Below are 22,654 nucleotides of genomic sequence, written 5' to 3'. Positions count from 1 at the left end.
GGCTGACTGCGTGCGGAAGACTTCACATCTTTTTTGTCCAGCAGACACCCTCCTCTCCTTGCCCTTGTCAAGGTATAAGAGAGAGAGGCAGAGTAAGGGAAAGAGATAGAAAAAGTGAGAGAACAAAGTCATTTTTGTTTCCACCCAAAAGCGCCATTCCCACCCTTCCGAAATTTTTTACTTCTCTATTGTGTTCATCCCGCTATTCTGCACTTATCTGTGCTTGGCTGAATGAACAGCTCAATTCAAAGGCATTACTATGCAGAGCGGAGGGCAGAAGGCAGGATAGGGAAGCGAGCAGGAGGATGAAGATGAGGAAAAAGCTGTGGATGCTGAACACCTTGCAAAAGTCTGCCTAGTGAACCATTTAATTCCCTCTACTCCAAAGTCAAATCATTAACCAGCAAACCAATGAGTAATTGGAAACGTAAGTGTGTCACTGCATATAGTGTGTTGCCGTTTATGTTAGGGGGTAGGTGTGTGTGTGGGTCTAAGCCAACTTAAGAGCTTAGACACTTTGACGTTTTGTTTAATCAAAAACTGAGGTAATTTACGGCAACAAAGGCCACAAAGTGCCCGAGGCAAGTTTCAGATTTTACCACAGCATATGCGAGTGTGTGTGTGTTTGTGCGTGTGCTTCCATGGATTTGTGTGATTCCAATCACAACTTTTACCCCAAAACTCTTTGATATTTATGGTATGTACAGTTTGTTAAACGCGTTGCATAAAACTTGTGCGGTGCATTTGGGAATCCTTAGTAGACTCAAACTGAAAAATATTTACTCTTATTTTTCATATTCCTGTGAGGTTGTGCCTAAAGTTTAAGAATATTTAAAACCGAACATGCTGTGTTTTAAAAAAAAGTTTGCGCGGAAAAGCCTTGGATGTGAATCAAAACAGCGCAGAGCTGTCACATGATTTTAGGAATCCATGAGATCAGTGGGGGGAAAGCAATGAGAGAAAACTTGACTTGGAAAACAAAAATAATGAGGGAAGCTGAGAGCCAGCCAGTCTCCTTGCTGGCCATTTGGAACACCAGGGCTGCTGTCATTCAAGAAACAACAAGCCAATCACTTTACTACAGCTGGTCAACAAATACCCCCGTGGTCTGCTCTGTCTCACACATACAAACACACATCGCTCACCAAGTAAACAAGATACACATGCATGCTGGCATGCTGCTGCCCATACACCCACCCTGGCAAGCATCACGCTCACGTACATCTACACCCATTATCCAACCGCTCAACGGCTCTCCCTCGCTGCTATTCCTTGCTTGCTTACTTATTCTCCCTGGCTGCATGTTTTTCATTTCCTGAATGTGCCTGTGTGTGTCTTTTTGTGTGTCAGGAAGCATCTATCTGTGTGTGTGTGTGTGTGTGTGTGTGTGTGTGTACGTCTGTGTTTGTGTGCTTGTCTCTGTTTTGACAGCCAAAGACAGGCCTTTCCAGAGAACAGATCTCCAGATACTGAGAAACAACAAGTGAAAGCTATTTTCTGGCATTTGCTTGTTGCTGCTGGACCCTTTGTTAGACCAGCCCAGAGTCAGGGCCATTGAATGCGTGTGTGTGGATATACGTGTGTGTCCGTCCCTTCCGAACAGGCAGGGGAAATCAGTCCGGCCTGGTCTGGTCTTTTGTTTTTATTGACAAGTGTATGGGACAAAACAGAAGGGCCATAGAGAAATTTGTGTTTCTGTGAAGCCCTGTGGGCCGCTGTGTTTGTGTGAGTATGCGCCTTTTGCTGTGCCAAGAAAACAGAGCAAACTGTAGTAATGCCTAATTCAAATCATGAATCTTTAAAGTCTTTTAAAGTGGAGGTGGGTGGGTGAGAATCTGGCCCCTTGTCAGAAACTATGTGCACCACATCCTGACAACAGGTCTGACTGAGCACACACACAAAAATCACCTCAATGAGGGAGACTCTTCATCTCATCTAACCACTTCTTGACACTTGCTGACAGAATTAAAATTCTGGACTACACAGTCAATCAAGCCTCTCACTAGGGGTGGAGACCACAACCAACTTTTGCTGCAGGCAGAAGCTAAATGGATTTTTGATCTGAGTCTGCAGCTCCAGATGGGCTGAATGAGCTGAATGAGGAACTTGGTCTGTGCTATGTCCTGTAATGTTTTTGGATTTATTTTTCTCCTTTTGCCATCATTTTCGCTTAGTTCTGACTGTCTGCGGTCTTATTATCATTATATTTTCTTATGCGTTTTAATCACAGTTGCACATAATGGTGATTAACATGTTAAGGCTTGTGTTTGTTGGATTTGTGGATATTGCATCTCTTTTCACGCCATGTTTTCTGCTGCTGGTAAGCTCACACGAACCAAGAGATTGAACTGCAATGCTTATCTGCATGATTACAACTATTTACTGTGTGGGCATCTATTGCTCTGAGCACTTTTGCTGATTTCTGCACATCAGAGGCTTAAATACGTATATTATTATTTATACTGACAAGCTGCTTCCAACATTCTTTATGTGATTTCATTGGTGCTGGTGCTTTACTCCCCTCCTGTATCCATTATAGCTATGTGCCAGAGCATAAGTTCAGTCTCTCATTAACTGCCTACACCTGCTAAAAGCGGCTAGCAAAGACGTGGTGACATTCGAATGGAGTCGTTTCTTCCCCTCTCATACATTAGCGGGGAACATGTCATGCCGATACTTTTCGTAGCTTTTTGCCTCATTAATTACCATAGAGCAGTTATTGAATGAAAGAAAAGGGCCTCGCTAAAAGTCGAGACCCGTTTTCGCATCAAGCCCTCATCTGTATGTTCCCCATTAAATTCGCACATGCACAAACACACACAGGCACACATGCCCACAGAGGAAAAGAATCGAGTTTTAAGAGGCCATTACTCAGGCTGTGAACATTTGGCACCTTCTTTCCCCCTCTGCTCACCAGGGACCAACGCTGATGGAGTGAAGACTGCCTCCCTGGCTCGGCTATAAAACCCCAGACGCCGCATGGAGCTCAGTCTGTGTGAAGGCCTCTACACCTGCCAAATAACTCGTATTATGTGTGTGTGTCTGTGTGTGTTAGTGTAGGGTCAAAATATTCATACTTTCATGTTTGACTCCTCCTTGTGCTCCACACACCAACTCACTCAGAACTTTGACATGAGCTGTGAGGCCCATGGGATCCATTTGGAGAAAGGTTATTTCTGTTCGGCAAAAGTGACTCAGACACAGGCCAGTCTTCACCAGCATCCTACTGTACTAAAACAAATCAGTCTTGAGTGGTTTTAGAGGTCCCTCTGTGTGCTGTTGATATAAAATGGTTACCACAGACCTCAGAAACACCGAGACAGACCGTATTATGGCAAAAGTGGAATTTCACAAAACTTTTCCGTCTCGCACGCCGTCCACACAAGTACAATGTTCACGTTCATGACCTATTAAATTTTCATAGCAGCCACTTAAGCAGTACCAAAGGAAACTTTCACGACCCATTGGGAAGTATCCTCTTTATCTATTTGAATTCATCATCCTCATTATTCACACTCAGCAATTTTTAATTTCCAGACTCGACTCTTTATCTGGAATGAAGGGAAGTGACATTAAAGAGGCCGACGTTCCAGTCCTGTGAAGTCGCTGCAGCCAATCAAGATACAGAGACGAAAGTTAGAAGGGACTTTATATCAATGTAGATGGGGGGAAAAAAGCAGTAAAAAGTCATCTCTGTGACTGCAAGCAGTGCGTTCCTCTATGGTATAATTAGTTCTGCTCAAACATTTTTTGACTTTAATGCTGGATGTAATAATTCATTTACATTGACCAATGGCAACGGGAGCCAATGTGAGTCACCTTTAAGGAGTCAGGATCAAAGTAAAGACATGACTTTCATAAACACACACATCAAACTGAATGCTAACACTTAGAATTATCTTACAATTATATCAAACGGGCACAGCTCATTTCCTCTGACGTGGATTGACCTTCTTTGATCCCCAGTTGCTCTTTGGGTGGCAGCTATGGATCATCTCCGTTTGTGACTCATTACTTAGCATCTTGGAAACTGTTGGCTTGAATTCAACACTACACAGTGGAATGTATGAATCTTTAAATAAGGTTATATTAATGAGATCAACGATATGAAGAATGGCTGTTTGTTTTTATTATGTTGCCGTAACTCATCATTTGAACAAAATATTTTCCTCTACAGCGCAGCTCATCGTGACTACAAGGACAGAGCCCGAGCTCCATTATGATAGATTTTCTGATGCCTGCATGTATATGAGGGTAGAATATCAAGCTGGTTTAAGTGATTTAAAGATAATTATAGAGCATTATTATTGAAACATTTCATACGTTTTGTAAGAGAAGTTGTACTGGTTTTTACTCGGAACAAAGAAAGTCATCATCTGTTTCCTTTTATGTAACAACTTCCATCTTCATGATGTTATGACAGTAAAAAAAAAATTCATTCTCTTTCCCACAAACACAAAACTCTTTTTTCTTATTGAAAAGCTTCACAGAAATATTAAAGTATTCCGAGCTTAAAAAATATTCTTGCGATATGACACTTTGAAGAATTAAAACCAGTTCATGTAAGGCATAGTAAACACAAAGTGAAATTATAGTAGCACTCCTGCTGAGATGTGAAGCACCCCTCCCCATCATTCAATAACAAGCTGACATTTAGCAGGCTACAGATTTATGAGCTAAATATAAATTTGTGTGGGAGACACAAGCCCACAACATTATATTTCTCACATCACCCCAGAGCATTTGTGCATGATGGAACTACTAAATGTGCCTATATAAAAACAAACAAACAAACAAACAAAACACACATATATGTATATATTGTATTGGGTTTAATTTCTGTTAATGCTACTCATTCTTTACTTAAGATTTCCAATAGTAAGAATTCCCAATGAATGCTGTGTTAATTCATATAAAAAGCAAAAATAACATTACATTCTTCCGTTCTTGTGCAAATGTCTTCAGGCTACAGCCTAAGACTTTATTCCAGACCAGCTTTCTTCCTTTATAGCCTCCTTTGTGCCCACAATAAAGGAAAATTATGGTGTATTTCAACCTGGCATATTTTCCATTAATGCAGCTGTTGCGGCTCGATGGGGTCATACCAACTTTGCATTCTGCACCTCCGTTGTAGATATTCTGGGAAATAGGGAGTTGCACAAAACAGCGTGTGAAGGGTGTTCATCAGGGCCATTAGCATGAGCTGAGCTCTCAAAAAAAAAGCCCATTTTTGCATAAATAATTTTAGGCGCTTGTTTTCGAGGTTGACCAAATGTAAATAAAGAAATTAGCTCCCTGGATAACCATTTTGCTGAACAGGGATACTTGCCAGCTTACCTATTCACCTGCTTATTGTCTCATGCATGCTGGTTTATGCATGTGTCAGACTGTAGATACAGTAGCTTTCTGTTTAGCTCATTTGTCTACTGGAGTGCTAGCAAACAAAAGATGTACAGCACGAAGCTTTACGTACAACATGGAGAGTTGAGCTTTCAGTTAGGTCGGTCTTGGTCCTTTCAACTTTTTACATTTTGTGGAGGTGAAATGTCCCAAATCTCCAGGATGGCGAAGCACAAATTCATTAATTGTAGTTCCACAGCATTGATTGTTCTCATCCATGGTCATTTTACAAGCGTGGCATAAACAATTAACGGTAACAGCAACAATTTTTCTCCTCAGTAAGCACCTGAGCAGTAAGCACAATAACACCACTAGTTTTGTTGACCGTCATGATTAGCTTGGAAAATCCAAACTGAATCTCCATGTAATCTCCTATCTCCATGTTAGGAGATACAGGAGAATCAGTTTGGCATTGGGCGAATTGAATTGCGCTTCGGGAAAGTTTGGTACGACCAATCATAGCACGGGAGGCGGGACTTCAGCTACCTTGGTAATGCTTTGCCTCGAAGATGATGCCGGAGGAGGAGGAGGAGGGGGGCCAAAGCGAATCTTTTTGTGGTCTCTTGGCGTTTTGGATGGCGTTAGTCGTTGCCTCTTTTCACTTGACGTTTCTGACGATGAGGAGGCAGTGGATGGCTCGTTACTTTCGGCTTCTTGCCATTGTTTGTACAGAGGAAAATCCCGTTCCAAACGTGTGAGTAAATATAAGCAACTTTTACACATACGCACCGACTTGGTTTGGCTCCGATTTAAAGTTATTCCTAACACCGCTAATCGTTCGGTACGAGTCTTTTGTTGCGTAGCCTTTTCAAAAATAAGTGTTGTACTTGAGAGTACCCCATGTATTCGCAGATTTTTGTGACAAAAACGGCAGTAATCATTCACCGCGACGATTTCTCGGCTGCATGCCATTGTTGTTTGGACTACATGGACTTCAAGGTCGATTTGTTTGTGCGTCACATCCGTGTTACGCTGATTGGTTCTTTCTCGTTCAAGCTGCATTCGTTAGCCCCTCCTTTATGAAATCATCTCCTATCATCACAATGCCAGACTGCCTTTATTTGTATTTATATTAATACATAAATAAAGTCAGTCTGGATTTTCCAGACAATGTCATGATGGCTCTGTTGCATCATCGTAAATTAGTTTTAGAGACTCATCTGTAGATTCCAGCTCCAAAAAATGTAGCTGTCAGTCAAACTGAAATGAGTTACTGCTGTTATAATATTGATCCACGGGGTAATATGTCATTGCATTGAACTGCTGAGCTTCAAGAAAGTTAAAAAATGGTGACAAACTGACATGCAAAATATTAAATATGATGGCAAGTAGTTCTGCACTTGCACCATATAGTGCTTTTCTCATTTAGCTACACTCAAAGCGCTTTATAAAGTTTTCCAATACCTATTCGGGCATACTCACTCCAATGGTGGCAGGGTTACCATTCAAGGTGCAAGGTTCAGTGTCTTGCACACAGCAAACTTAGCATGCAGAAGGGCTAGGGACCAACCTGCCAAGCTTGCAATTAGTGGACAACTTCCCCAAAACTGGCATATTCATTATGATATAATGAATATTCCCATCATTAGGTGACCTGACAAGCTTCCTGGATAAGGATCCCTAGCATGGTTACAGTTAGTAGTTGGCAGCTAATTTCTGTGTTTACTCTCAGTGAGATTCGAAAACAAATGTTTTTTGGAAAACTGTAGGGAACTCATGCTAATTGCCCCAATAAACGCCATCCGCATGTTGTTTTTGTGCAGCTCCTTGTTTCTCCAAGTACAACAGAGATGCATAGCCACATTAGAAGCATATTGAAAAGCACTTTGCAGAACCTCGCTAAAATTAAAAGGCTCTAGGTAAGTGAAGAGCACATCCAAATTACATTACAGGGATATATGTCAAGGTTGATATAAACTTGAATTATCTTTTATTACATGCATGCAAGAAATTGCATTTTTTTTTTATCCTATTCTTTAAGACACTGAGCATTTTCTCCTTGTTTTATGCCACCCTTTGCTTTAGTGATGTCTCTTGCACTAATGTGCACTTAGTTTCCACTTTTTCCTACTAATGTCAGCCCTTTCTCCAATAAAGTGCCTGCCAAAAGGCTAAAATGTAAATGTAAATGTATGAGGCACTTGATGTCTGTGTTTAATCAGATGCTAAAAACGTAGAGCAAGATTTAAGCCTCAGAGCAGAGAAAATCACTCAGGTTCAAAAGTCAGCACTTTATTTTCCTTCCTGTTGTTACTTTTCTTTCTCAGAAGTGATACTGCACACACAAAAAAGTCCAGTGGAAACATCCCAAAAGGGAAAAACAGATGTGGAAGTCAAGTATATTTACTCTAGTACATGTACAGCGGCGCAATACTGGCTTATTTCCATTTTGAGGGACCTGTTATCTTTTGAAACTCATCAATTACTTGAACTGAATCAAGCCACAAACAGCTTTTTCCATGAAACCCTAATCTTTACTGGGGATTTGTGGTGACACTGATTCACTTACTAGAGACACTGACTCATTTTGTTTGTTTACACGCCGAAATGGAAGCCCTTATTCAGACGGCAAATCATTTGAATTGGAGTTGGTTTAACTGTTAAGACGAAATCTCTGAGGGTAATTTCACACATATTTTTATGTAGAATCACCAATTAACTTTAATGAATCACCATTGGTGGGGACTCCTAATTGCATTGTTTTCTTCCTTGTGTTTATCTCAAATTCAAATGTAACTCATTAACTAGCCTATTGGACTTGGAGACAGCTGAGAGGGTTTTGAAGGCACTCAGCAACACCGAGACAAAGAAATGTGAAATAAATACCAGGCTGACATGCAGAGAGAGAAAGAATGTAGTCCACTGGTGCATAAATCCAGGTGCATGATTTATCAGAGCATGGTCTGCAGCTTCTGAAACTGAATTACTCTTTACCACCGAGACACAGACACTTCACCATTCATTTGCTTGACGAACCACAGTCTAGCAGCTCTGTCCTCTCGAGAACACACACACACATTCATTCACGGTTCCACAAAGGGGAGCGCATGAGTACAGTTGCCCACCAACAGCAGCGCTTCCACACAAGGTTGCACGCACTCATTTCAACATCATTAGGTTCAGTTTATATACAGCTTGCAGCACAGGGAGTGGAACAACGCGGGCCTGAGCCCTGCTGGTGGGAGCGGAGCATTGCATCCCCAGTGTATCGCTTAATTACACTTCCTGAACATTTTTAGCAAAACTCCAACATGATTGTATCTGTAAATATGTCAGCATTATAGCTGCTAAAACACCACAACATACACCGAGTCACAAATGTACAGCACAATGAAGTTGTGTCACCGCTGTTTACTCTACACAACTCTCTTTAATTTCTCACCATTTGCAGAAGGCGGCCGAAGTTATTTTCACACCACTATAGTTTATTGATTTGGTGTTGAACAAGGAAAAGAATTGCGAATTCTTTGTTTTCTTCATAGCTGTTTTATGCTACGCTGACTTATTACAAATGGACCAAGAGGTGTAAACACGAAGTCAAATGGAAAGACAGAGTCAATAGACGGCTTCGGCATCTGTCAACCTGCACCTGATCAGAAGCAATTATCCTATTGCCCTTTCTGCACATGTAATATATGTGCAGTGCTGTGGAAAGGTTTGAAGCACTTTAGATGATTAGATTCTTATCCAGTGCCATCATTGAGGTATTTGGCTAGCTCCAAATTCATTCTATAGCATGACAACAAGCCCAGAACATGTAGACAAGGTTATAGAGAACTGCCATCAACAGGTCTGCACCATTCTTTCAATGATAGCATCAATCCATCCATCCATGCATCCATCCATCCATCCATCCATCCATCCAACCCCTAATTCTCACTAGGGTCACGGAAGGGTTGGAGTCTATTCCAGCTGACTTAGGTTGAAGGCAGGGGACAACCTGGACAGATCACCACTCTATCACAGGGCTACATACACAGACAAACAATTACACTCGCATTCAGGCCTACGGTCAGTTTAGAGCTACCAGTTAACCTCAGCAAGTTTCCGGACTGTGGGAGGAAGCCGGAGAAAATCCGTGCATGCACAGGAAACTCCATGCAGAAAGATCCCGGGAAGGCGGGGGCACGAACCAGAGATCTTCTAGCTGCAAGACAAAAGTGCTAACCACCAAGCAGTGCTGATAGCATTCACTCCAGTGTAAATGAGCCAAATCAAATGGGCACATATACCACAATTTGTCTTCAATTCAACCAACAGGTTAGGGGTGAGAGCAATCAGAGGGCCTTGTTAACAGCAGTGCCTAATGAAGACGGTAGAAGTGCTGGATGCAGGGATTTTTTTTTTTTTGGCAAGTCTACTGGTGCTAATTACTTTATCAGTACATTTTTTTTCTTGTAAATCTGGAGCCAACCTTAAAAAAAATAGATCTACCCTTACCCTACCTGTCTCCTAGGACACCAGGAATGGAAACTGTTTATCTCACATCTAAATAGATACCACTATATGAAATGTGTTAGATAAGTAGACCTGTCAAGACTGTAATTCACTTGTTGTTTACTCTCTGCCCTGGTTTGTTCACACGTGGGCCAAAGTGTCTAACAGGCCGGCTGACAAGATAGCAATACCAATGATGCGTTTCCAATCACAAAGCCTTGAAACATCCAGCATTAGGCCATTAATAATCTCCAATGTCTTTTCCCTACAATGTTTATTTCTTCTTTTCTCCCTGCATTAGTTTATTTTGGGGTAAATGCTGTTATGCTGATATTTCTGCATGCATTAATAATTACTGTAATCTCTTGATTCTATTAAACAACACTATACACCATATTTAAAGGTGTACCTTCCTTGCTTACTGCACTGTTTTTGCCATTCCAGTATCTACTCTGATCTATGAAAGTATCTAACCCCTTGACTCCAACATGCACAGATGCAGAATTTGAATAAATATAACCTCGGCTTCACACCAGAGGCACATGCAGATGGAGCTAGGAACTTTTTTCAAACACTTCACAATAATACATTACAGGAAAAGAAATCAGTCATACGGCAGTAGTTTTGGGAAGCAAGGACTTATGCCACATTTAAGAATTGTTCTAAGACTATTGAGACTATTTTTCACCGGTCCAGTGAGAAACCATTATTAACATGTCCCCGTTTGATGCTGGATCAGCTTAAGATTTGCGGGTGCGGCTGTGCTAGTTTATTGGATACATACATTACTGTCAACTAACCTGGTGTACTTTCAGCTTCAAGCTTCGCATCCACATGAATAAACAATCTGGCGACGTGAGAGAAGGGCCTGCTGGCACTATCTGAAGAAGAGTTGTGGTAAACAAGTTGGTGGAGGGGAGTCGTGACTTAAAGTGTTTGCTAAGCTAATTGGATTTTAATGTGTAAATGTGTTGTCTCTGTCCTTTTAATACACACCAGATTTCTATTTTCATGTTCACACATTAAAGTGCAGAGGAACCAAACCCTCACTTACGCTGAAAAAAAAAACATTAACATGATCACTTGAAGTGTTTCCAAGACAATCATTTTCTATGACAGATTGTTATCTGTCATTGAGCACTTGAATAGCTGCCCCTGTTTTCACACGTAGTATGAGTGAATCAGTCCTTTTTTTAAATTTATCTCCATTATTGCCAAACATTTGCTAAACAAAAAGATAAATATTGTTAAAGTACCATGTGGAGTTATCAATCTTGGTTTTGTATTCAGTGCTACGAACCAAGGCATATTACATGCATCATTAAGGTAAGAACTCAGTGGTATATGCACAAATCCAGCCAGAGTGTGTTTCTCCATCGGTATTATTATTGTGCAACTGATTAATTCCAGTTTGCAAGTGCTGATAGCCTCTAAGGCATTGTCCTCTGGTATAGCAGTTGGTATTTTAATTATCACAGTCATTCATCAGTGTCGTTGCGACTCCTCAGTAGCACATTAATGTGGCATTAAAAACATTATTTTTCACAAACCAATACTGCCGTTGCCAGGTCTATATCAATTATCCAACACAGCAAATTACAGTCGCGCCAGCATCGACTCTCTCGCTCGGACTGAAAGCCATCCTGTCAGTTTGGCGGTGAAGCAGTTAAGTCGTCAGCGCCAAAAGTAATGGCAGGAGGTGATTGGTGGCAAAAGGTTCCTGAATAGAACCTTCATGCATAAAAGTGCAGGACAGGTGGTTTTCTCTCTGGGGATCGCTGTGTGAACCTCATCCAGTGGTGAATGGGATTGAGCCGAATGTGATTGAATGGGCTGAAACAGGGCCTGATGGCAGCTGAGTGTGTGGGTGTGGGTGTGTGTGTGTGTGAGAAACATTAAGCTGGCTTAAGCGCCCTGCCATCCTCACCCGTCCCTTTGATCAATAGCACTGATTGCTCCAATATTATCACCACTTACACACAAGCACTCTAGAAAAAGGTCCAAACTCTTTAAGAGCCTCATCTTAATTAACAGCAAGCAAAAGAAATGTGTGCATGCATGTGTGTGTGAGTGTGTCTGTGTGTGTGTGCATGCATGTGTGTGTGTGTGTGTGTGAGTGTGTATGTGTGCATGCATGTAGGCTAGACTTCTTCCAAATAGGACAAGAGACAGAGAGAAACAAATGCTCTGTTTTTTGTTGTTACTGCATGGGTTATTGATGGTATATGCCCCATTTGAAATTATTGGCTCTATATTTGTTTACATAAGCAATATTTTGGATTACACTGGCAATAAATTAAAAAGCAATATATGTGTCATACATTCAGGCAAAACAGAGGAGGAGAAAAAGCCGGCTATAGTTACAAAAACACCAGAGAGATGAATGTGTTTTGGAGTATTTGCAGAAATATTAAAGGCAATGAATCAGGGTTAATGGCAGAAGGGAAACACTTCAGAATAAATAATAACTGGCAAACAATTATGATGCAGCACACAAGAACAACAGCTTAATTTAGTTTCAAATGTAAAACATCCATATATGTCACTGCGAGCAGTTCTAAACGCCTTAAAGGACAGACTAATGATTTAGCTATTTAGGGCTGAATGTGGAGCAAACAAAAAAAATAACACAGATGCAAAGACAAAACACTCTAAAAAAGAAACTAACTCTGCCACTGATAACCAATATTAGCTAACTTCTTGTGCTCAAAGTTTAATGTAGTTCAGGAGTGTATACTTTGTAAGGACAGAACAAGCCCACGGCTTTCCAGTTGGCTTGAAAAGTTGTTCGTTCTCGCCCTATCATCAGAAAAAGGTTGAAAACACATAGTAGCCACATTTCAGGAGTAAGCTTTATGGGGAAAGAAGAAGTCAAAATGTACTCTGCCCTGAATTAAGCTTCTCAGGAGGCACCTTCTTGAACCAACCTTAACAAATGTCACTAAATAGATGCTCCAGTCAAAGTTAGCTTAAAAAAAAGGAAGGTATTTAGAGCAGAACCTAGAAAATGAGCTGCTCAGCCTCGAGCTCTGTCTCCACGTAATACCAATAACAGTTGTGTGCCTAGTAAAGTTTGCAGTTGCTCTTCTATGTACTTTTTAACAAAATTAAAAGCTTTGATGAGATCTTGAATTAGAAAATATTGATTATTTCATAAGATGGAGAAAAGAGGTCAGACAGGAAGGTAGGAACCAGAATGGGTGGCTGCTGGGGTGAAAATTTGCCTCCAGTGTAAGAACGCAGTTACTGTTGTAAAGCAAACAAAACACACCAGCAATAAAACACTTCAGCATGAAAAACAACAATGTTTCACTGGAAAAACAATTTTGAATAAAGTGCTCTGAATGTCTGTTTTGCCACTAGGAAAGCAATGAAACAAAATGTTTTTGTGGATGACAACCATCAGTCTAAAAGCAGCAAATGGTTCCCCTGAGGCCATTAACACAAAGCTGAAGTCAAAATGAAACTAATGGAAGAAACAGACACATAAACTGACCTTCAATTAGCAAAATCCAAAACTATTTAGCTAGTATTGGCCTTGGATTTATAATATGGAAACTTTTCAGTTGTGTAGAATAAAATTTCCCCCATCAGAGTAACTACCCGGTAACATTGTGATGTTACCGATATTTTCAGATATCAAGATTTGCTTGTCTTATCTCGTTATAATGGAAAAAAGACACAATTTAAAATATTTCTCAACGCTGACACGTACAAATTGTAAATAATACAATATTTAGTGTAATTTCCTGATTCCAGTGGCAATAATGACTGTGAACAATCTCTTTACATTACAAAGATCCTTCTAGCAGACAAGAATCAGGTGAACTGGAAAAACAGAAGACACAAAGACAAAAGTACATCCTGTCCAACTGTACCGGTAGAGCTTTACATTCTAACAGTGTTCCTCCCCTTTGCTTTCAGGTTTCAGACTTCTGCTGTCTAGTTTGGTGTATCAGCATTATTCATGACAGGGCTACTCTCCCATCTGTTCTTACCTGTAGCCTTCTACTATACAGGAACAGTATAGTGGGCTGTTAACCCATTAGCTAACGATCACCGATTGTCGAGCGCCCAACTCAATTACTTGCTAACAGTGCAATGATGGAGATGTGTTGCTTTATAACCTAGAAAACATGACCTCAGAGAGAGGTAGCCTCCATACAGTTCCAAGGAATTAAGTGCCAATAGTTCATTTTCCCTTCGTTTTTTTTTAATGCTGTGTTCTCCATATAGGATCTATCAGTGCTTTAATAACAACTTCAGCTGTGATGTCACATTTGAAAAGAGCTGAATTAATAAAACGCTGAATATTTATGTGCTCCATGCTGTGACACTTGCAATTTTCTTCCCAGACGAGGTTTTCAGCTGCTGTTTGCGTGTGTGTGTGTGTGTGTGTGTGTGTGTGTGTGTGGGGGGGGGGGGGGTAAAGGAGGCTTTTACATTTCAATACAAAAGGTAAGAGAGCATTATTTTGTTAGAATGACTTTGTAATCCATAAAAATGGAAACTTATCCAATTTTTCCCGTTTACTTAGCATAATTTAAAAGTGCATTCTGATGTTTTGATATCTAAATTTACAATAGTATATGAATTTAGCAGATAAAAATCTGAAATTATACTTATTACATTGCAAAATTAGTCAATCTTTAAGCTAATTAACGTAAAATCTGACTGGCTTTCCTCAGCAGCCTCTGACTTTAGGGCATTTTAAGTGTAACTAGTTAAGCTTTAAATAAAACATTTGAACATATGTAACTTAATTTCCTTATTTAACTGTGTGGGACAAGTGGCCAATAGGTTGATACAAACATAATTTGCTTTTTTAATACATTCCTCCCTTGCACATTTTATATATTTAAATTATAGACTGATGTATATGATTTTTTTGCCTGATTTATAGATATAACATCAGTAAAAATTACTATCAACAAAAAGCATAAAACAGGTTTTATAGCATATATCTGTTGTACGTTTCATTATAAAGCCAGCAGCCAATTAGCTAAAAGCAGGATATGCGAAACGCTAAAAATGTTTTTTTAAGGAGACATTTAAGGAAGACGATCAGGGTGTCTGATCTTTTCGTGCAAGGTGTTTCAGAGCCTCTGAGGGCCTACAGCATGACATCTCGTGCCTTCAGACTGGCGACAGGGATAGTTTAGCCATCTCATTGTGAGTAGATGACCTTTGATGTAGCTCTGGGCCTGCCCAAATTGTCAATACATTCAAAAAAAAAATGTTAAAAAGCATTCTTGCTGGCAGCCACAGTAGGGAAGCTACATATAATCAGATTTTTTGGTCTTAGATGCGACATTCTGGACATAGAATTAGAGCATGTGTTATATAATTGAATGTGTGTCTCTAGAATTTGGCATGGGTTACATCTTTGAAATATTACAAAGCTGGTAAAACAGAACATAGAACTAGACAACTTCAGTGACATGTTGTTGAAACTGGTGTCAAATAGCGCTCCTAGATTTAATACTATTTCCAAAATCGCTGCGTTATGGCATTAAAGTGGGGACACAGTGCGACAGACCCACAACAAGATATTCGCTTTTGTTTTCTTTTTATCTATGTGAAGAAATGCTTTAGACAACTAGGATTAAATGCAGTTAGGTCGTTCAGTAATGAGCTGCAGCAAAACGTGCAGCACAGTGACAGTAAAAACAAAAAAACATGTGTGAAAAGAGAAAATACTGTAGGTCCCAAACCTGAAGGATGGGCTACTCAACACTTAATCTGAGATAAGGAAAAGACAATATCATACAATAAAACTGAGATTAATGTCGTTCCTGAAATCCCAACCCAGCTTCTCAGTCTGTTTATCTGATTTACCATGGTCTACAGTGACAAAAGATGCAGACTGGTTATATTTAGAACATTCATATGCTTCAACTGCATTCAAGAGCAAATCATTTGTGTCCCCTAAAGAGCCATCTCCGTGCTGTGATGCTGGAGAAAACCAGATTCAAACTTTGCAAACACTCCAGCTCATTCCACAAACTCCAATAGTTGCTTAGCAACAATATTCTGCAGGGTTTTAGAAATAAAAGGTAAGTTAGAAACAAGGTGAGAGTTGAGAAGGTCAAAGGGATCAAGAACAGGTTTCATTAAAAGCCGCTCGAGTTCCAAATAATTAGGGAAGCATTCACAAGACACAGAGATGTTGTCGGCTGATAATAAACAAGGGCTGACAAAATGAAGAACTTCACATTCACATTATCAAGCAGACTGAAGGTAACTTTCGTGAGGGTTATTGTGTCAAGTAAACATTACAGGCTAATGGGAGAAAAAACACCTAAAGAGACCAACAGGAGCAAACTGGCATTATCTAAATTAGACGTGGGGTTCATGGAGGAACGATGTGTTCGCAAAGGACTGAAAAATAAAAAAAAGGATCACAGGAGGTAAGGGGACCAGCAGTTGGATGATTCACTAGAAAGTTAATGGTCTGACAAAAAAGTTCAGATTATTATTGATAAACCGCTTCACTGACACGTAATGGAGCTCAAGCTGATACTTTTTTACTTCAATGATCTGCTAAACAACAAAGGACCCTACTTGACAGTGAAAGCTGCTCCAAGGACTGCCTTTCTCTGATTCTCTGATGTTACAGAATTCAGAGGCAGCATCAGAGAGAGATCTCCACCTTTGTTAGGCGATACAGAGTTTTGTCTTTCACGATCCACCGGCTTGTCGCACGCCATGGTTCAAACAGAGACTTTTTTGTTCACTCACCCAAATGTTGCCATCTTGGTGATATGGTTTCCAGTTCCTTCCTGTGTCGCTGTAGAGGAGGCGATACTGCGTCGTCCAATCGGAGCTGCTGTAGCGACCCTGCGTTGCTATGGCGCTCACCTGTTTCCTGGAACCAAGGTCCACCTGGAGCCACTGGTAATGGTCACTGTCCAGAGGTGACCACCCACCAGCACCTGCAGCGTCAGAAACATTTTATAATGAGTGACACATCAAAACTTAGGACTTCCTCCAATATCTTGCTTTGTTCTGGGAAAAAGGAATAAATAGTCACGAAAAATTCAAATGCGTTTCTTTTTTCCCCCTTCGATTCTTGAGTAGATCATATTAGCAAAGATTGCTTCTGTTCAGGGCAGATCAGCTCTCAAGTACAAGACAGCCAGAGAAGCAGCATGATACCACCATAATGACATTTTACAAAAAGAACGCCAAGTTACAAGGTTATAGCCCATCCTATTATTAATGGCCAGTGTCCAGCAGAGAGTAGGCCAGACATTTGCTCCAAGACAGGCACGAGCATGAGAGAAGTAATGTTTTATTAAGAGCTTTGCATACAGGGTTAGAGCCTGCTGACTATAAAGATGTTTCACACAAATGACAAGTATCTGGTCCTTATTACGATATAATTATTCACTCTCCAGTGCAGCAGACACCTCAACTTGTAGAGGGCTGGCATTAGTATGTATGACATTTCAGGATGGATTCCTTTTTAATGTCAGTATGCAAGACATAATGTGACATTTTCTAAATGCTTGGGTGTCCACTATGTCATCCACATCCACTATGTCATACAGCTATGCTCTGGTTTCAGCTCAGAGATGCACAACGACCCGTTATTACACAGAGTAAAACCGAATGAGTTTTGCATAGATATGTAGATAAGTGGAAATGCAAGCACTGCCATGCAATCCACTTCATGCTGATAGCTACATATGGCTATCTCCACTTGTTTCCAGCTCAGCTTTAATATGTGCACCCTTGAGTTTATTTTCATTTTTGGTCCATGCACCAGTGTTGGAATAAATAAAATAAACACATTTTTGGTCATTCTCAAAATGGACAATAAGCCCAAGGGAAATTTAAAAGCAGAGAGTGAAATTATTCGACCTCCTCTTTACCTTTCTGCACATAGCTCGGAAGGCTGTCAAATATATTCAGAAACAGCTCCCAAGTTGAAGGTTATCATCACCTAGGCTAGATGCACTAAAGTTGGAAAATGCTCTACCAAGGTGATGTACTGCTTTTCAGAAACTGACTATCTCTGAAAACATCAAAGAAAAGTGTTTCAATGTCATTTTCCAATGGCTACAGTGTTGACTGTCAGAATAGATGGCTGTGTTTGTTTCCTAATCCACTCAGTGGCAGCCGGTGTCCTTGTGATTTCCTGAAACCTCACGACTCTGCCTTTATTGCCAAACAAGCACCCAAGCGTCCTCGAAAACTTGCCCCCGTTCACACCTCCAGTTGTCTACCTGAGGCAGGGCCAAACTTCCCTGGACCTCAAAAGTGAAATGAGCCTCAGGTTAAACGGTGCAGTAACACAAGAGCAATACAACTGTTGGACAGAGGGGACCAAAAGATGCTGGGAATGATCCCACTGACCTAAATTTCGTCTGCCTTTAGAAAGAGAGAAAGAAAGAGAAAGAGAGCGGGAAAAAACAAAGGAGCGATGTTGTCATTGTGTGGTATGGTGGCTACTGTCACAAAGCAATAAAAATAGAAGAAAACTGCACAAACCTGTGCATAAAACAGATGTAGAAAGCAGTGCATTCTTTTGCTTCGACATTCACCCATACAGCAGCCACTGAAGATGTATTAGTGCTGCAAACACCCAGGCCGGTGACAGAACGTGGCTGATGTTTATCAGGAATGTCAGGAGTGATGCTGGATGGACTGTAAACCGGCCATGTCTTGGCCATTTTCTTTGATTTTCTGCGACTGAGTTTTTGCAAAGGACACAAATATAGATAAGACAGCGTGAGGCTGAGAGCACAAGTGAAAGAGAGTGACTGATTAAAAAATGACAGGGGAAAAGAGAAAACACAAACATGGGGGCAGTGAGAGATAGTAATACTATGGAGGTACAAGAGAATGGGAGAAAAGCTTCGGATGCAGTGGGAAAGGCATGAGAGATGATAGCCATATGATAAAATTGAGGGTGAGGCTGTTTGTAATGTACCCCCCTTGACAAAAATCCTATATCTTATCCAATTACAGAGTCATTACACTCCAGCCCCGGACTTGACAGATAACCGGGCCCATATCAGTGGAAATGTCAATACCTCAAAAACCCTTTGCAGCAAAGCCATTCCCTTAGGAAAAGAGGGAAGGGTAAGGGGAACGAAAAGGAGGGTGAGGAATTGGGTACGGGAGGGGCAAGGTGGTGTTGATAAGTAAACAGACAGCAAAAAAATAAAGATTAGGAACGCCAGCCAAGCGGACAATGACCAAGGCAGTGTGGCGTTTTGAACAAGATCAGAGGACGGGATGTCGGAAAGAATGACGAGAAGGTGCGGGTGGTGAGGTGGTGACAAGAGGCAGAAAAATGGAAACAAGGGAGATGGATGAGTTGAGGGGAAGAAAGGGAATAATAAGAGAGGAATTTATGGCTCTGGTACTGGCGACGCTCGAGATGAGATGCATGGGACTGAAAAGCAATGCAACGGTGTTATGGTGAAGAAGGTGATAGATAAGGCCTAGGGAACTTGGAAAAGAGGAGATAAAATGAAGCCATTCAAAACCAGAGGAGGACGCCATGAACAGAGACGCAGACTGCAGGTGGGCTCAGAAGACATCGAACAGAGAGCAAAGATAGGAAAAGTCAAGAAGAGAGTTGAGGTTAACAGGAACACTGTAGAATATATGTGCAATCTAAATTTTAAGAGGGTAAATCTCAGCAGCTAAAGTGTTTCAGTTCATCTAAAAGTCAAGCCAAAAAAGATACATGCAGATCTATTTCGGTATCCTCAAACACATTATCACATGGTGCTATATTTGCTAAAAATGGATCCATCCATTGAAAGCTGTCCTGGCATGCCCTTTATCATCCAGGCCGTCCTCTCAGTGAAGCTGCTAAAGCGTACAGTTTTCTACTGCTGGCCAGTGAGAAACACAAAGCAAGCGGTTAGCAAATTTTCACACATTTTTCAAGGCCACTTAAACTGTCGTTGGTGGGAATTAAATTGAAAATCTCATATATTCTCTTCTTTGCTGCTGTACTGCTTCAGTGACGATAGTTGCACCACTTGTGCCAGGTAAGCAGGCATTCAAACCAGAAATTGAACTGAAGAAAAAAAACACAAGAGAGTCTGTTGGTATGTGACATGTTCACACATTTTGTGTCACAGCTCTACACCTCAGCCACTTCACATTTGCCTCTGGGGCCCATGCATTTGTTGAAAACTGTTCCAATATGCCATTCACAACTGGACCACTAATGCCCTTGGCCTTGGCCTTTCCTGCCAGAACAAGTCAGTTAACTCTTCCACCCACCTTGTATTTTAGCACTGGCCTTTTTCCCCCCCCTATCTCTACCTGAGTCTGCACTCCCCTCATTCCTGCCCAGTTGTTGTTACTGTGTTAATTCCATGTTTGAATCTGCTGCCTTTAACTGTAAGCCTGTTATTTGTTTTTTCTTGAAAAGTTTTGTCAAAGTCTGATCAATACTGGATATTAGGGGCCAATGCACATACAGTGTTTTTATACAAGCTGATATCATTTGTATATATTCACGTATATTTTAGAGTAATATGGGAAAGGCAACATGATGACATCAGTAATTATTTACTTGCTAAGTTCCTAAATAGTTTTTATTTAATAAACTAGTGTCTGCCTTACTGAGAGGACACCAGTGTACTCTGTATCACTGTCTGCTCAGTTTTGTTATGTACAGAGGGTCCTCGGTTTACGACTTCCTCGACTTGTGGCTTTTCTTACCTTGGAACTCTTTACATGAAACTAGTTGGCCAGCATAGGGGTGGAATATGTCGTCACGCGGCGCTACAAGACGGCTATTATTACATTCTACGCCACCTTGGATTGTGCAACATTCACTGACTTTTTGCCCTTTATTATGACTCCCAAGCGCAAGTCAGAGTCTTCTGATAGCAAAGAAAATGGTGATGGTAAAAGCTGCAGCTATCCAACCAGCTAAACTGTGCTTGCAAAATGGTGAGTAGTAGCAAATTTGACTTCTTTACTGTGGCTCTTGATGCACACTACAGAGTGAAAACTGCAACAAAAACAGAATAAAACAACATAAATGCATATAAATAAATCCTTTATACTTAACCAGTAAGTCCAAAAATGAAGCTAATTACTTACGACTTTGCCTCTGTGGCGTTTACAAGGTAGAGAGCCGTGCATCCAGAAAAGCACGCACGTGTGTAAATCTAAACATCAAAATAGCGGACAGGAAGTGACAACTGTCAACAGACAACTTGAAAATGTCCTCTTCAAAATAAAAGTACATCGATAATTCTGCCTTATGGGCGAAACACAGATGAACATCCGCATCGTTAGACCAAGTTGTAAAAACAGTGGAACATATTCTTTTATCTTCTTGTAAAATGACTCATTCATGCATGAAAGTCATTGGTATTCATGTCTTTTACGAAGAACTGATCAATATCGTGATGCATGTAAAGGCATGTTTAGATTTTTTGTTCACAGTTCCAACTTACAGCGCAAATGGACTTACATCAATCTATAGGAACTAAGTCCGATGTAAATCGAGGACCCCCTGTACTCTACAACACGTGCTGCAGACGGTGCTGAGAATATTGTAAAGGAACATAAAGAATAGAGAAGAAGAGTCGGAACTGTTCTGATGAGCTTTCTATTTGATGGCACAATATCTAAATTCATGCAAACACCTTTTTCTGCATTACTTTGTGCACAAACCTTTCATTTTGAACAACTTAAAGTATATGCCAGTGATGATATACCTGTACCTGTATAATGGATTCCCTATTGCTTGGTACTCACTGTTACATTATGGGTGTGTTGCTGATGTGAGAAACATCGGCTGAGTATGATTATTGTTAAAAAATTAAACATCACATCCATAAATATGAAGATTTATCAGCTAAATGTGGTTAGAAGAGGCTGTCATGGCATTTATATTATAGACCATTCTTTTATTATTTCCCCAAGCCCATTCTTGCAGTGTCAAACAATGGCAAAAAGACATAGCTGTTTGTTTTCTTTTCAGTCTGAACATGGCTTAAATGGGTAAATGAAAGGACAGAGCGAGGGCGAGGTGAGGAAAAAGCAGATGAAGAAGAAGGATGGAGTAAAAGGCATGTTTGGGTTACGAGGTTACTTAAAGGAACAGATGGGATTGAGAGGGAGAAAGATGGATTGAAGAGTCCACAGAGAAATGCAGGTTCAAAAGATCACAGAAGTGATGGTAAGCATTTGGGAAAGATTCAGATTGCTAAAAAAAGAAATGAGAAAAGAGCTGTTGGCTAAAGAGCTTGATGTTAGAGGTCAGGGGAGGAACAAGGGACACAGATAAAGGATGTGGTGGAGCAAAAGAAAAGCAGAGACCAGAGAAGTGATGTGGACAAATGCTGTCATACTTTGGAGGGAAAAGGTGAGGCATGGAAAAAGGAGAACAGATGAGAGACGAGAGAGGAGGAGTGCCAGTTTGACAGAGGTTAGCGGAGGGGGTGAAGAGTGATACATTAAAAAAAAAGGAACAGAGGTGCAGTTAAAGGTGAAAGCCGGAGGGAGAAATGGGGAGAAGCGAGAAGAGGCTGACAGAATAAAGTGGAGCTGGAGGATGCTGGTGGTGGGAGGAAAGGAAGGTGGGAGAGAGAGAGAGAGAGCGAACAGGAGCATCAGCCAAAGAAAAAAGAGGGGGAGAGATATGGGAGGAGAAAGGGGAGGGGGAGGAGAGTCGGGGGACTGTCACCATTCTCTCGCCTGTCACACACACAGATGTTCGGGGAGGAGAGAGGGAGCAGGAGGAGGATAAGAGAGCGAACAGGGGAGCAGAGAAGGTCAAAGAAATCGCTTCTGAGGAAGAGACAAAGAAAGGAGAAGGGAAGCAACA

At 40.9% G+C, this 22,654-nt stretch overlaps 1 protein-coding gene across 1 annotated transcript in view; it reads right to left on the bottom strand.

Moving 5' to 3' along the window:
- cntnap2a (contactin associated protein 2a) overlaps positions 1-22,654 on the bottom strand; it is a 372,045-nt gene that overhangs the window by 187,280 nt on the left and 162,111 nt on the right. The window contains exon 3 of the mRNA XM_051940310.1: positions 16,579-16,772. Coding sequence (XP_051796270.1) covers positions 16,579-16,772 — 194 coding nt within the window. The remainder of the gene's footprint in view (positions 1-16,578; positions 16,773-22,654) is intronic.

The sequence above is a fragment of the Acanthochromis polyacanthus genome, chromosome 20 (genome assembly GCF_021347895.1).
Source record: "Acanthochromis polyacanthus isolate Apoly-LR-REF ecotype Palm Island chromosome 20, KAUST_Apoly_ChrSc, whole genome shotgun sequence".
In the NCBI taxonomy this organism is placed as follows: domain Eukaryota; kingdom Metazoa; phylum Chordata; class Actinopteri; family Pomacentridae; genus Acanthochromis; species Acanthochromis polyacanthus.
The sequence above is the reverse complement of the archived record's forward strand: the minus strand, read 5'-3'. Positions and strand labels throughout refer to the sequence as shown.